Here is an 11815-nt window from a genome sequence, read left to right as displayed (position 1 = left end):
CTCAAAACAGACCCCAAAAAAACCTCAAAAATGGGGCAAAAAAAGCCCCGAAAATGGGCAAAAAATGCCCCCCAAATGGGCTGCAAAAAGCCTCAAGAATGGGCCAAAAAAAGCTCCAAAAACGGGCCGCAAAAAGCCTCAAGAATAGGCCGCAAAAAGACTGGAAAATGGCTGGAAAAAGGCCAGAAAAAAGGTAAGCCAAAACTTATTTTTGTTGTTTTTCTCTTCTAAATTTAGTTGCCTTATATGGTAATCACATGACCCCAGGACACTGCAACTGTCATAAATATGAACCAGCTGCCAAGCATCTGAATTTTGATCACGTGACCATGGGATGCTGCAATGGTCATACGTGTGAAAAACAGTAATTGGTCACTTTTTTCAGTGCCGTTGCAACTTTGAATGGTCACTAAATGAACTGCTGTAAGTCAATGACTACCTGTATATTTTTGAGAATGACTCTGCAATCTCCAACAGTGGTCAACCTGTCCAAGTGATGGGCAACAGCTCGCTGTTCTGCTTGTAGCCGTGGTGGGGCAGTGTTAGAATGCAGTATTGCAGGCTAACTCTGCCAACTGCCAGAAGTTTGACCCTGACCGGCTCAAGGTTGACTCAGCCTTCCATCCTTCCGAAGTCGGTAAAATGAGGACCCAGATGGTTGGGGGGCAATTTGCTGACTCTGTAAACCACTTAGAGAGGGCCGTAAAGCACTGTGAAGCGGTCTATAAGTCTAAGTATGCTATTGGTATTGCAGATGTCCCAGCATCTCCCAGCTATTACAAGAGTTCAGAGCAACAGGCTACGGATCCTCCTGTGTTCCTAATTCATCTCTCCACAGCCACAAAGGTGGGCCAGGAAATAAACATCACCTTTATTGGTATACAGCGGCAGCTCCGGAGCTGGGGAATGCACAACGGGGAAGGCGGCTGGGTTGGACTGGGCAAATCTATTGCCTGTCCCTTAGTCCAAGAGGGGAAGCTACTAACATTCATCTTCCCCAAGCAAAGCAAACAAGTTCTGAGTGGGTAGCTTTCCCTTTCTGGGAGGGGCGGACTGGCTGGGCCCACTCTTGGGGGCCGAGAGGGGCTCCTCCTCCTCTTCGCCTTCTTCATCGGCATCCCGGTCCTTTTCTTCATCCTCCTCCTCTCCCGAGCTGGAGATTTCGTCCTCCTCTTCTTCCTCCCACTCATTTTCCTCCGCAGAGCCCTGCTTGTCTTCTTGGCGATGAGCTTCCTGCAAAGCTGCAATCTCAGCCGTTTCAGGATGATGCTCCCACATGGCTGCAGAGGGAACAAAAACGGAGCGGTGAGAAAACAAAGCATCCATCGCTAAGGACAGTCTTAGGACAGCTTCTATCTAGCCTAAGCCACTTTTCCTAGCAAACCCTGATCAGTGCTTCAATAAAGCAGTCTTCTGGACTCTTTACAGAGTAAAAAGCCTGTAAGAGACTCTTCTGCTGCAGAAAAAGGCAGAAAAATTAGTGTTTAGCAGAAAATTAGCATAAATATTTATGCTAATCCTGTGCATAAATCATTCTGCATCATATGCTTCTGATATTCCCAGCATGTAGGAAGACATGTCGAAATGACATCTCTTTTGCCAAGTGTTTAATGGTTCACTGTTTTGAAAGCTGATTCTAATTTTGGTTTTCATTGCAGTAGTTATACTTGTCATTAAATTTTAATATATATATGGCTGTATGTGTGTGTGTGTGTGTGTATGTTCCAACATGACTCTGGAACGCCTCGAGTAATTTCAACCAAACTTGGTACACAGATGTTTTCTCTGGAAAATAATACTGTGGGGGTAAGACACCCCTAACACCCCTCGGGGTGTATGTTCTGTTAAGATACAGCCTGTTGTGCCTTAAAATGGATTCTACTGTGCAGCACAGTGGAATTGCCATGGTAACAGCTTCACAGTACTCCACAAGGGGGCTCCCTCTGGTGAGGGGGAAAATCCAACATTAGAAATTACATTTGGTCTGGACATTTTCAACAAGGCTTTGATTATTCTTGAGGATAAATATATGGCCATGATCAATAAAACATTACTGCAACTCGGCCTGCATGCACCACTACGAGATCAACACGACGTACTTCACGCAGATTACATACGAGAAAAGAACTACAACACCGAACAGCTTAGTGCAGGGGTCACCAACTTTTCAGACCTCAGGGACCACTAAGTTCATAATTTTAAATACCATGGACCACTAATATTATCTGCCTAATGACTGGTTGGGTGGGGGTGGCTAGGTGGTCATGTGACTGAGTGGGTGTGGCCAACTCAATGTCACTCACGTTGAGGGGCACCTCGCTGGCCTCTACTCACCCCTCCCCTCTCAGCCACTTCTTGCCTGCCCGCCTAGGCTCCTTAGGGCCCCAACAGGAAGCAATTGTTGGAGCTAAGCAGCCACCATGAGAAAGAGTTGGCAAAACAGCTCAGTTCAAATTGGATCTAACCGAGAAGGAGGCTCAGCAGAAGCTCCTCACTGAGGACTAGGAGCATAGGCTTTCCAAGCAGAGGGAAGACCTGCTGGAGTACAAGGCCAGGTACCGGTGCCTGGAGGCTTAGCGGGCTGAGATCGTCAACCAGTTCCAGGCCATGATGCAGTCCCACTGGAACAAGGCCCTCCGGCTCTTTGCCACCAGAAGCGCTTTCCTCCAGCCTTCACCAAAGCCCCACACCAGGAGGCTGAAGCAGACCCCAAGTCAGAATTTCTGCCCCCCTCCAACCCACACAAAAAGATTCATTGCACGTATCCATCCCAGGGGCCGTAGTTTGAGGACCCCTGATTTAGTGCAATATAAAAAATGCAAATAATTTTTCTGCGGACCACCAAAAATTTCTCACAGACCACCAGTTGGTGACCGCTGGCTTAGTGCATATATCACGGACAAGAAGCCACTTCTAAATCAAGATCAGAAAAAAGCATACCAAATGATCATGGATCAGCTAGCAAAACAACAAGGTGGTATCATTTTACTTGACGCTTCTGGGGGCACAGGGAAAACATTTTTAACTAATTTAATTCTCACCGAAATCAGGGCTCAGGGTGAAGTTGCTCTTCCTGTCTAATACAGGATTGTGATCTGTCCCCGTACCCACACACACACACACAGCCAGTCGAGGGTTAAGGAAACACTTTGGAACGCACCCAGTTCTTATCTCCGACTTGGCAGCGATAGACACACCGTCTGCCAAGGGACTTTATTTGCACAAACAGACAGATAAAATACGAACGTTCAAGAAAGTCCAAACAGAAATAATATTCCTCCCAGCAGTTCCGGACGAGGCTTTAGTGACTCCAAGGTTTTGCTTTGTTCGTCACAAAAGATCCTTGACCACCACTCTCTATTATATAGTCTCTGGGGTGTGGTCTCTGGGGTGTGGTCCAGTGACTCAGTGCTAATCCCTAGCACGCCTCCTAAACTGCTGCAAACGTTTATCACGCCTTCGGAGGCGTGCGTCCAGGAATGATGTCTCATTATCACTTTGACTGGAATCAGCTGTCTCCTCTCCCTCGACCGACACTTGAGACAATGCCAGAGGGGAGGGGCCTGGAGAGGGAGGCCTGGCTGACTCCTCTTCCTCATGCTCGGAGCTTTCTTCCTCCGATGGGACAGGCTCAGAGGGCGGGGCCACAACAGATTGGGATAAATAAACACCCGGGCAACGCCGAGTTATCAGCTAGGTATAAATAAAACCAGACAGGATGATGATGTCTCTGAACACAAATTCCACTTTATGCTCGCTCTCAATATTCATTTCTGAGATTTCGCTAGCACGGCTCAAATCATGACCGCTCCTGTACAGGGGTCAACATCCAGAAAATATATATGAAGGAATTCCATGGAAGCTATTCCCACTGCTTGCATGGATCTCCTTCATGTTTGGCAGCTAAGCATCGTGCTGTTCATACTTTTAATGGACATGAAATAATGGACTTTGACATGAAATCGATACCAGTACAGGTAGACCTTGATTTACAACCATTCCTTTCGTGACTGTTCAACCGTGACCACGACACTGAAAACATATATGATTTATAATCAGTTTTCACGCTTAACAACTGTTGCAGCATCCTCATAGTCACGTGATCAAAATTCAGGTACTTGGCCACTGGCATGTATTTATGACGGTTGCATTGTCCCAGAGTCATGTGATCCCCTTTTGCAAACTTCCCAGCCAGCTTTCGAACAAGCGAAGTCAATGCGGGAAGCCAGATTTGTTTAACAACCAAATGATTCACTTAACAACTGTGGCAAGAAAGGTCGTAAAATGGGGCAAAACTCACTCGACAACTGCCTTGTGCTTAACAATGGATATTTTGGGATCAATTGTGGCTGTAAGTCGAGGACTACCGGTATTGAGAAAAGCAAGTGGGAATTTGTTGGGATATGATCATCCTTTCCAGCAATTATGTGTGATTCCTGGCCAGTAGATGTGAGTCCTTCATAACGCCTGCTATTTCCCTTGACCAGTTTTCTCTAGCCTGGAAACCTGCCAAAGATGCTGGATTCATTGAGAATTACAGAAGTCCCATCTATCTGAAGAGCACCGGGCTAGAGATCCCCGCTCCCCTTTGGAAGTGATGAACAAACTGCTAAAGAGGCTTCTTCTTGATGGGATAGGAATGTAAAAATGACAATGTCAACCACTTATAAGCAAAATCTGTATAAAATGTTTTACAGATGGCACTTTCCACCGGCAAGGTTGGCTAAAATGTATAAAGACAGATCAGCAAAATGTTGGAAATGTAACCAAACACCGGGCTCATACTACCACATGTGGTGGACGTGTCCCAAAACTAAAAAATACTGGCCGAAAATACATACCTGGTTGGAAAAAAATGACAAAGAAGCATATTGAACTGAGGTCAGAGACATTTTTGTTGGGCATCCTATTGGAAAAATATGATAAAAGGACTACATATTTGATTTTACATGTACTGACTGCGGCTAGGATTGTATTTGCTCAGCAATGGAAGAGTGAGGAGATCCCATCAGAGGAGAGGGTAATTCAGAAAATAATGGAGTGCGCAGAAATGGACAGATTAACGCTTATCGTTAAGGACAGAGAAGATACTGAATATTTTCTGATGTGGGAGGTATTTTATCAATGGCTAGAGAATAGAAACAGAAGTTAGGAAGGAGGAGATATAAGAAAAGAAAATGTTACTATGGAGAGAAGTTTATGACAATGTTATGTACTATTGTAAATTATATTGATAAATAGTTATATTATTAATGTCATTGCAACGAATACATCAACAAATATGCGAGCTATGAATTTTGAAAGAATTGTACCCAGTTCACCCACTGTTCAATGAAGATGAAAAGTATTATAAATAAAATAAATAAAACATGAGGAAAAAAAAAAAGAGGCTTCTTGTCAGAGACCTTTCTGTGACGTGTAGCCTGTAGGTCGCATACAGACACAGAGGCGCCCGTCGACCGCGAGGCGTAGAAGACTGTTGGCTGCTCGGTAAACATCATTCCGGGCTCCTTTGGCTGTCTTGTAACCTCGTTTCTCAGCCCAGGCTGAAAAGAACAGAGAAGAGGATACGAGGGTTTAGAGCCACATTGAACATCCAAACTCAGCTGGACAAGTTGTTGCTTCAGCACCGTTACCTTCACATACATCCCAGGCACACCAAGGGGGTTCAGGCTTGCCGTGTTCGGCGTCAGGATGCCGCAGCTTGAGCAAGGCCTGCACTGGAATCCGATTTGCCAAGAACCCCACAGAAGTATAGGGCTCCTGGATCTGGGAAATAGGGTAGATACCAGCCAATATCTGAAAATTAAACAAAAATAAGAAGAATTTATTGCAGGGATGGCAAACCTTTTTGGCACCGAGTGCCGAAAAGATCACGTGGGAACATCGCATGTGCGCACATCAAGGCCGCACTCCAGGAAAAGCTGAACTTCCGGATTCTAGCATGCATGCGCGCCCAACAATCAGCTGGCCAGTGCGCATGCACCGGCTGATTTTCAGCACTGCTGCGCACGCGAGGGGGTCATGCTCCGGGAAAGCCAAACTTTTGGGTTCTAGCGCGCATACGTGCCCGACAATCAGGTGGCCGCCACGCATGCGCAGGATGGTTTTCGGCACTGCCGCGAACATGAAGGACAGCTGATTGTCGCAGGCGCATGTGCGCCAGAAACCAGGAATACAAACAGGCAAGGCTGTGCGTGCCGGGCGACATGGCTTTGCGTGCCACTTTGGGCACGCGTGCCATAGGTTCGCCATCACAGATTTATTGCTTGGCAGGGGTGCTATTGGATTTACTCTGCAGGTGTTGGCAGACTAAAAAAAAAAAATGGAGAAAAGGAGGGAGGGTGGGTTTTTTTTCTTTTACAAAAGACACAAGCCTAGCTCAAAACATCATCTCCTGCAGCATAAGACTCATCTCTCAGCTAACAGCAACATTGAGTCATCCCGTGTCTCTTCCAACTAACACCCCTGAATTGCATAATAGAAGCTCAGAAACAAAACCTCTCCTTCGATCTCTTTTTCTTTCTTTCTCATCTTTATAACATTTTGTTAGATTATAGAATAAAATACAAAAATACAAAAGCAAATAATAGGACACAGTGAGGGGGGGAGGAGGAGGAGGAGGAGGGGAGGGAGAAAAGAAAAGAAAAGAAAAAGTGTTGACTTCCAACTCCTTCTGTTGCAGTAGAATAATAAACCATTCACATCGAACCTCAACTTTTTCCTTTTTCATAATAAACTATCCATTTCTATAACGACAAATAAATCTAAGCAGTAAAACCCAGAATCAAACTTTCGTTTTTATTTTTGAAATTAATAATATTTGGGTGTATTAGTGCTTCCGTTGTTGATAACCATTTCAAAAATATGCTTAGATACAAAGATATATTAACAGATATGGGGGAATTGAAAGGGAAACAAGAACTAGAAGAACAAGGGATTGAGATGGACTGGTAAACCCACATGCAAATACAAACAAGATATGAAAAAAGATGCGAAATCATATGGTTTTTATTTAGAAATGACAGATCTGGATAGGATACTCACAGGAACAGATGATAAAATAATAAAAAAATATACAACTTCTTCCTTAGTATTGATTTGGAAGAAGAGCAAGTAAAGGAAACTGTTAGGAAATGGCTATTGTCTAACTAGTTGGTCAGGCAATATATAAACTATCAATACATGTTTGTCAAAAGGTATTATATTGCTTTAAGACTGTATTGCATCATCCTGTATCCTGATTGGCTAAGCTCTGTAGCCAATGTACTTAAGGGGAAGCCTGAATCATGGCTTGGAGACACTACACCATTTTATCTGCTTATTTGCTGTTACTCTACCTGTTCTCTCTGTATGATCACTGTTTGATCATTGCTACTTGTCGCTTTCTACTATTTATTGAATGTTTTAATACTGAACTTGTTCTTGTTTGAAACTCAAGAAGAACTGTTTTATTGTGTAATGACAACAACTGGTAAGAAGACTTTGTACTTGGAATATCCCTGAATTGATATTTTAACTATCGCCTTATCTGTGTATGACACGGATTGTTATTGGACTTTGCTTTACTTTTTCCTAAAAAGTAAAAGACTACCACAACTCAGTGTGTCAGTATATTAACTGTGGTTATTCACTCTCAGCCGCTTTCATGTGCATAATCAAGGGGTACTCTGCTCAATAACCCATAACATCGGTTATGAGCCAAGAATATCCTTAACAAAAACAATGATAGCTTGGGCAAAAAATTTTGGATATTCAATTGAACTAGATAAATGGCAGCAGCTATGGGAAAGGAATTATAAATTAACAATGTCCACAGCATATAAAGAGAACCAATATAAAATGTTTTATAGGTGACATATGCCACCTAAAAAATTGGCAAAAATGTTTCAAGATAAATTATTAGGAAGCATGCAGGGAGATTATGATGGGGAAACGTCATGCTCTGTTCTGTGATGACGATTAGAGAAGACTGTCCCTTCCTTTGTTGAAAATCAGTACTCTGCCCACCAGGCTGCACGGCTGGGGCTGGGAGTGTTTCATGGCTGCAGAAGAGGAGGCACCCAGATGCTCTTTGGCGAGAGTATCGCAAACCTGGATCTCCTGTATTGGAGCATCTGCTAAGAAAATGAAAAATCAGACTGAAATCAAAGTTTTTCATTTTCTTAGCGCAGTGTTGGTGAATTTTTTCGGCACTGAGTGCCGAAACGGGAGTGCCCGTGCATGCACATGCGTGCTAGAAACCGGAAGAGCAGCTGCCCGGTGTGCATGCACGCGCCGGACGGCTGCTCTTCCGGTTTCTGGCGTGCACATGCACACCGGCCAGCTGGTCTTCACATGCACCTGCATGCCAAAACCCAAAAAACCAGGTGGCCAGTGCGCATATGCACACTGGAAACCAGGAAAGCAGCCACCTGGCACATGCATGCACACTAGGCTGCTACTCTTCCGGTTTCTTGTGCTCCTGCGCACATGAAGACCAGTTGGCCGCCGCGCCGGAACCCGGAACAGCAACGGGTGACGGCTCATGTGCCTGAAGAGATGGCTCAGGGGGCCACGTCTGGCACGCGTGCCATAGGTTCACCATCACAGCAGATGCTCCAGTACAGGAGATCCAGGTTTGTGATACTCTCACCAAAGAGCATCTGGGTGTCTCATCTTCAGCAGCCGTGAAACACTCCCAGCAGTGCAGCCTGGTGGGCAAAGTACTGATTTTTAACAAGGGAAGGGACATTTTCTCTAATGATGTCCCAGTGCCTGGAGGCTGTGCGGATCTGGATGGGGAGGAACAGGCTCAAGCTCAACCCTTCCAAGACTGAGTGGCTGTGGCTCCCGGCATCCCGATATAGTCAGTTGACTCCATCACTGACTATTGGGGGCGAGTCTTTGGCCCCCACAGAGAGGGCTCGCAATCTGGGAGTCCTCCTGGATATGCAGCTGTCCTTGGAGGAACATCTGACAGCTGTAATCAGGGGGACCTTTTGTCAGGTTCGCCTGATTCGCCAGTTGCGGCCCTTTCTTGATCGGGATTCCCTGTGCACAGTCACTCATGCCCTCGTCACCTCTCGCCTTGACTACTGCAACGCTCTCTACATGGGGCTCCCCTTGAAGAGCACCCGGAGGCTCCAACTGGTCCAGAATGCAGCAGCGCGGGTAGTGACGGGAGCAGCATGGCGCTCCCATGTAACACCGCTCCTGCGCGAGCTGCACTGGCTCCCAGTGGTCTTCCGGGTGTGCTTCAAGGTGCTGGTTATCACCTTTAAAGCGCTCCATAGCATCGGGCCTAGCTATCTTCGAGACCGCCTGCTGCTACCGACGACCTCCCATCGTCCCGTGCGCTCCCACAGAGAGAGCCTCCTCAGGGTGCCATCAGCCAATCAATGCAGGCTGGTGACCCCCAGGGGGAGGGCCTTCTCTGTGGGGGCACCTACCCTCTGGAATCAGTTGCCCCCAGAGATAAGGAGAATCCAAGACCTTAGTGCCTTCCGCCCTGCCCTTAAAACCCACTTTTTCCAGCAAGCCGGGCTGGCTTAAGAAGAAATTTTAAATGTTTTAATTGGTTTGTATTTTAAATTTTGGGCCAAATTTATATATATTTTAATTGTTTTTTAATATTTGTATTTTATGTTTTTAAATTCTGGCTGTACACCGCCCTGAGTCCTCAGGGAGAAGGGCGGTATATAAATTTAAAATAAATAAATAAATAAATAAATAAATAAATAAATAAATAAATAAATAAATAAATAATCATCATCATCATCATCATCATAGAACAGAGCATGACGTTTTCCCATCACAAATCTTCCTGAATGCTTCCTAGTCTGTCTCGGTAGAAATATATTGAAGTAGCCTTATGTATAAGCCTTCATGGGCTGAAAGGGACACTGATAGAGACTTGCATTGGTACTCGAGACCTCCCAACTGTCTTTTAAGCTCTTTCCAGTTGATTCACACACATACCGTATTTTTCGGACTATAAGACGCACCGGAGTATAAGACACACCAAGATTTTGAAAGAGGCGGTGGTGAGGCCCCTCCTCAAGAAGCCTTCTCTGGACCCGGCCGTTTTGGCAAACTATCGTCCGGTCTCCAACCTTCGCTTTGTTGCGAAGGTTGTGGAGAGTGTGGTTGCGCGACAGCTCCCACAGTTCCTGGATGAAACCGTCTATCTAGATCCGTGCCAGTCCGGCTTCAGGCCTGGGTACAGCACGGAGACGGCATTGGTCGCATTGGTGGATGATCTCTGGAGGGCTCGGGACAGGGGTTGTTCCTCTGTTCTGGTCCTGTTAGACCTCTCAGCGGCTTTTGATACCATCGACCATGGTATCATGCTGCGCCGGCTGGAGGGACTGGGGGTGGGAGGCACCGTGTTGCGGTGGTTCTCCTCCTATCTCTCTGACCGGTCGCAGTCTGTGTTGGCAGGGGGGCAGAGGTCGACCTCGAGGCGCCTTGCTTGCGGGGTGCCGCAAGGGTCGGTCCTCTCGCCGCTCCTGTTCAACATTTATGTGAAGCCGCTGGGTGAGATCATCCGTGGTTTTGGGGTGCGATGCCATCTGTACGCTGATGACACTCAGCTGTACATCTCCACCCCAGACCACCCCAATGATGCCCTCGAAATGATGTCCCAGTGTCTGGAGGCCGTGCGGGTCTGGATGGGGAGGAACAGGCTTCGGCTCAACCCTTCCAAGACCGAGTGGCTGTGGATGCCAGCGTCCCGGTATAGCCAGCTGGTGCCATCGCTGGCTATTGGGGGCGAGTCACTGACCCCCACATTACAGTAGTCCAGGCGTGACGTAACCAAGGCATGAGTGACTGTGCACAAGGAGTCCCGATCCAGAAAGGGGCGCAACTGGCGTATCAGGCGAACCTGATAGAAAGCCCCCCTGGCCACGGCCGTCATATGCTCTTCTAAAGACAGCCGTGTGTCCAGGAGGACGCCCAAGTTGCGAGCCCCCTCTGTGGTATAAGTATGAAGGCTATTGCTTAACGCATTGTAAGCCGCCCTGAGTCTCCGGCATATAAATTAAAGTAAAAAAAAAAAATTAAAAAAAATAAGCATGATTAGGGGACTGGAGGTTAAAACATACAATGAATGGTTGCAGGAACTGGGCATGGCTAGTCTAGTGAAGAGAAGGACCAGGAGAGACATGATAGCACTGTTCCAGTATTTGAGGGGCTGACACAGAGAGGAAGGGGTCAACCTATTTTCCAAAGCACCTGAAGACCAGACAAGAAATAATGGATGGAAACTGATCAAGGAGAAATTCAACCTGGGAATAAGGAGAAATTTTCTGATAATGAGACCAATCAACCAGTGCCTTGGTAAGGCCACACTTGAAATACTGCATCCAGTTTCAGTCACCACGATATAAAAAAAGGATGTTGAGACTGTAGAAAGAGAGCAACAAGAGAAGAGCAACAAAGATGATTAGGGGGCTGGCGGCTAAAACATGCAATAAAACGTTGCAGGAATTGGATGTGTCTAGTTTAATGAAAAGAAGGACTAGGGATGATATGATAGCAGTGTTCCAATATTTGAGGGGCTGACACAAATAAGAGGGTGTCAATCTAGTCTCCAAAGCATTTGAAGGCAACACAAGAAGCAATAGATTGAAACTAATCAAGGAGAGAATTAACCGACAACTAAGGAGAAATTTCCTAAGGGTAAGAACAATCAACCAATGGAACAGAAGTTGCCTTCAGAAGTTGTGGGAGCTTCATCACTGGAAGCTTTCAAGAAGAGACTGAACTGCCATCTGTCAGGAATGGTGTAGGGTCTCCTGCTTGGGCAGGGGGTTGGACTAGATGACCTACA

At 46.1% G+C, this 11815-nt stretch overlaps 1 protein-coding gene across 1 annotated transcript in view; it reads right to left on the bottom strand.

Moving 5' to 3' along the window:
* Nucleotides 1-849: 849 nt before the first annotated feature.
* The window catches only part of GNL1 (G protein nucleolar 1), a 39521-nt gene continuing 28555 nt past the window's right edge, over nucleotides 850-11815 (bottom strand). Inside the window, exons 10-12 of the mRNA XM_034421624.3 lie at nucleotides 5637-5799; nucleotides 5406-5546; nucleotides 850-1280 (exon numbers count right to left, since the gene is read on the bottom strand). Coding sequence (XP_034277515.1) covers nucleotides 982-1280; nucleotides 5406-5546; nucleotides 5637-5799 — 603 coding nt within the window. The 3' untranslated portion in view covers nucleotides 850-981. The remainder of the gene's footprint in view (nucleotides 1281-5405; nucleotides 5547-5636; nucleotides 5800-11815) is intronic.

This window comes from Pantherophis guttatus, chromosome 2 (assembly GCF_059756535.1).
Source record: "Pantherophis guttatus breed Tessera chromosome 2, ASM5975653v1, whole genome shotgun sequence".
NCBI classification, from domain to species: domain Eukaryota; kingdom Metazoa; phylum Chordata; class Lepidosauria; order Squamata; family Colubridae; genus Pantherophis; species Pantherophis guttatus.
This window is presented reverse-complemented; position numbering and strand designations above follow the sequence as displayed.